Source organism: Gymnogyps californianus, chromosome 8 (assembly GCF_018139145.2).
Source record: "Gymnogyps californianus isolate 813 chromosome 8, ASM1813914v2, whole genome shotgun sequence".
NCBI classification, from domain to species: Eukaryota; Metazoa; Chordata; class Aves; order Accipitriformes; family Cathartidae; genus Gymnogyps; species Gymnogyps californianus.
The window spans coordinates 6,521,303-6,525,163 of NC_059478.1; the positions used below are offsets into that span (position 1 = coordinate 6,521,303).

At 46.5% G+C, this 3,861-nt stretch overlaps 1 protein-coding gene across 1 annotated transcript; it reads left to right on the top strand.

Moving 5' to 3' along the window:
• The first annotated feature begins 205 nt into the window (after positions 1–205).
• Positions 206–1,997, top strand: LOC127019296 (zinc finger protein 551-like). The gene has a single exon (XM_050901286.1). The coding sequence runs from the start codon at positions 270–272 to the stop codon at positions 1,434–1,436; it is 1,167 nt and encodes a 388-aa protein (XP_050757243.1). The 5' UTR covers positions 206–269; the 3' UTR covers positions 1,437–1,997.
• The last annotated feature ends 1,864 nt before the right edge of the window (positions 1,998–3,861 follow it).

Below are 3,861 nucleotides of genomic sequence, written 5' to 3' on the forward strand. Positions count from 1 at the left end.
CTACATACATAATAGTAGATGATTGTGTTTCTCCTACTGCATAACTAATAGTCTGTCCCATTCTTTTAATCAGAAAAAACCCTTCACTGTGATAACTTTATCTTATGTTAATATCAGAAAAATCACTGATGAAATGGGTGTTTTCTTTTCTAGGGAGGACTGTAAAGAGAGCGGAGAATGAGATGGACTTACCATGAAAGACCTGAAGCTCTTGGTATACATACACATCATCAATGAGCTGCAGATGAACACAGCGTACGCCTCAGAGGATGGATGTGAATGTGGACTGGGACCCTGAGAATAACATTTGTGACACAGGTGAGAAGCTTTCGAATTATTCCAGAAAGACCACTAAGCAGGTGGGCCACACACCTAGCCTCCAGAAGGAGGTAGACATGAATTACTCGCAGACGTGCGGTCCTCGTTGCAACTCTGCTGGACCTTCAGGTAAGCAGGAGCTTCCTGCAGAGCTGCAGTGTGAAGACGGAGAAACCTATGAGACCTACTACCAGAAACGAAGTGAGAGTACAGCTGGGGTCTTTGTCCCCTCCAGTACCAACTTCGACCTGCAGTGTGAAGATAAAGATTTAGAGCACTGTTCCTCTGAGTGGTCCAAGAGACCACGGAGAAGGCTACGTGACGATAACGAAAATACCGTTCTTGCTGATGTGTTTGATGAGGACCTGGAGTCTGTCTCTGAGGAAGCTTTGCCATATCGGTGCAAGAAGTGTGGTTCCTCTTTCCAGGGTATGAGCGAGCTGCAGGAACATAAGCGAACTCACCTTGTGGAAAACTCATACCGATGTCCCGTCTGTGCCAAAGAGTTCTTCCGCGCGGCAAATTTGCGAATGCACAAGCTCATTCATTCTAGTGACAGGCCACACAAATGTCCAGAGTGTGACAAGGGTTTCATTCGCACGGCTGACGTCTGGAGGCACCTACGCAACGTGCACAAGATAGAGCGCTCCATGGTGATCCTGGGAAACGGCATGGCTAGGAACCCGTGGTCGATCGTGCACCGTAACCAACACACTGTTGAGTACGCTGATCAGCCTTGTGCAGAAAACCAAAAGTCTGAGGAAGACGACTATAAACCTTATGCCTGTCCAACGTGCGGCAAAAGTTTCGATAAGCCTAACCTGCTTTCCAAACACAAGGTCATCCACCGACAAGACAAGCCCTATAAGTGTCAGGAATGTGGCATGGCGTTCGTCCAGCTGCTCAGGCTGAAAAGACACCAGCAGACTCACTCTGGGGAGCGCCCCTTCTACTGCGAGGAGTGCGGAGGGACGTTCACCCGGCTGGCATCGCTCCAGCGCCATCACCGCATCCATACTGGAGAGAAGCCCTACTCTTGCAATTACTGTGGTCATTCCTTCACCGAGTCAGGTACCCTACGGAGGCATGAGCGCACACACAAATTGGACAAATCTTAATGCTTAGTTCCTTTGCGTTTGTGGTCTCCTTGGTTGCTTCTTACCCGAACGAGGCCTGCTCAGTTGGGCTGGAGAAAGCACTCCATTGCATGCGCTCTGGCCGGTCCAGACCCACTTCCCAGCAGTGGCTGGCAGGGAACGCTACATGACGGGAATCTCTGGAACTTGTACTGGTAGAGGTTGCACTCACTGGCTTTAAACTGGCTTTGTATGAAAAAATAACCTAATTACCACTGAGTAATGAAATGTGGGACTTGAGAAGACTGAAATCACTCACACATGCTAGCACTGTCTCAGTTCGCCGAACTGACCATGCATCAGCTTGAGCTTTTTGCAAGGATGCGTGGGCTGTGAGACTTCTCTCTGCAGTCTTGGTCACTGGATAAATTGGCCCTGCCCTCTCGAGTGTGATGGCTCTTTGGCACTGGGTTTGGAGATCTGTTGTTGCAGGTCTTTGCTAAGTCAGAACAGTCCAGAGTTGTCCCTCTATCCCTTCTCTCCTTGCGTTCTGCTGAGTTTTTCTTTCCATTACTTTTTTTTTATTTGGAGGGGAAGTATCATGTTGGTTATTTAAAAGAAAAAACAAAACAACCACAAAACAGTTCCTTAATAAACTCAACAGTTACCAGCTGTATTTCATAAATGTTTCTATCTAAGGGAGTACCGATCCGTTACGCACTTTCGTGTGATTAGTTGAATGTCTGTTAATAATGGAAAAAGCTTTATTTTCGCTATGACGGTGCATGTTCTTGGGGTGAGGGATTTGAATACATTTGTGTCTCTGATGGAACTGTGCACTCTAAATCTGTCCAGCTGAGTATTACAGTAGGAAATGTTTGAGAACACAAAACTCAAAGAGCAGAAGACCACATTTAAGCTACCTTTGCTACTCATTGCGTAGGAATCTTCTTCATTTAAACGTTTTCACACATAAGGAGGCTTCTCATAACAAAACCATGTTTTGTGTTCTGTGACGTGTCTGAGTGCTACCCAAAGCGTCTGCTAGACTCTTCACTTCAGTTTAGATTCAGATGGTTAGTGAAGAAAAATTTCCTTAGAAACTAGCCCGGCAGACTCAGGCAGGTGCTGCCAAATACCCCAAGGCTGTAACTTCCAAAGAGGTATGTGTTGCCTCAGTTATGGCAGGGGGGTTTTTAACTCTGGAACTCAATAATGACACTTAATCTACTGTTAACCACTGTGGTAGAAGCATCCAGTTTGTCCTTAAGTTGCAGCCTTAATTTCCTTTCCGTGTCAGAAAGCTTTGCTTCCTTTCCCCTGCCAGCTGCCGTAATTTCACTAATTTCTTTCTAATGTGTTCTGCCTTTTCAGCAGGAAGTTGTGCAGCAGAGTGAAAGTGACGCGTCGGGGTAACGTACCTTTGTATTTACTACCAGGCTATTTAATGTAAAGTACTGATTGTGCCGTTTGTTTGCATATTTCGTAGAGTAAAAAATGGTGGTGGCTGCTCAGCACCTTCCACTCGTGCAGCAGCTGAGCTGGCGTTTTTCAGTTGTGGGTACTGTCGTGTTTGATGTGAGGTCCTTGGCTCAGATCAAGCTGAACCACCATCCACAGCAACACTTTGGCTTGATTAGGAATGGGAGACTAATTCTCCCGGCCTTGCTAATGGGTCATTTTAATTTCATTCCTCAAAGAAGTCTCCAGATTAGGGAACTGATCTGCATCCTACTTCTTAGGGATGTGTTACGTTGTCTCTGAAATGCTGTACTTCTGTAACGCAGATACCTCTGCCGGTATGGTACCTCCGTCGGACTGGACCCCGCGTACCATATGCATTCGCTACAGCTGTGAGTGAGACTTCTCCAAACTCCCCTCTGCAGGCAGTTCCAGTACGGTTTTAGGTTTCCGAGGGGCTTTTGACAGGGCCCCTTGGCAAAGGGTCGGTCTTATCTGAGGACTGCTTAGCCTCTCTAAGAGGAAAGATCTTCGCATGCAAAAAATCCTGGCTGAAAGGAGACAGTGGGTAAATGATCTGCAGACAGAGGTCATCAGTGCTGTTCTGTGGGGACCGTGCTGTTCAACACAATCTAAAATGACCTGGAGAGAGGGCAGATAGCAAGGTGCCAAAGCCATTCCAGAAGCTATCGTGCATTAGGTTTCCATCCTCATCTTCTAAACCCATCTTGAAGTTGTCAGCTACAGTCTCCTTTCCAGCATCCTGCTTCTCCCTCGGGTGTGTGGTGCTCTTGCTGTAGGGGGTTTTAATATCCAATTAAACAGCAGCACTATGCGCACCTTTATGTTGTGTGACTGTTCTGCTTAGACAGTTGCGGTAATTGGGAACATCTAGTTATTCTGCTTTTTGGTGTTAGCAGTTGGTGGAATTTGTACCGATAAGAGCATAATGGTGAAAGTGTTTTGAACAAAGGTCTGTTTAATGGGAAGAGTAAATGGTTGGTGA

What these genes read in the sequence shown, in the direction of transcription:
- LOC127019296 (XM_050901286.1), top strand. Translation starts at nt 270, where the DNA reads ATGGATGTGAATGTGGACTGGGACCCTGAGAATAACATTTGTGACACA.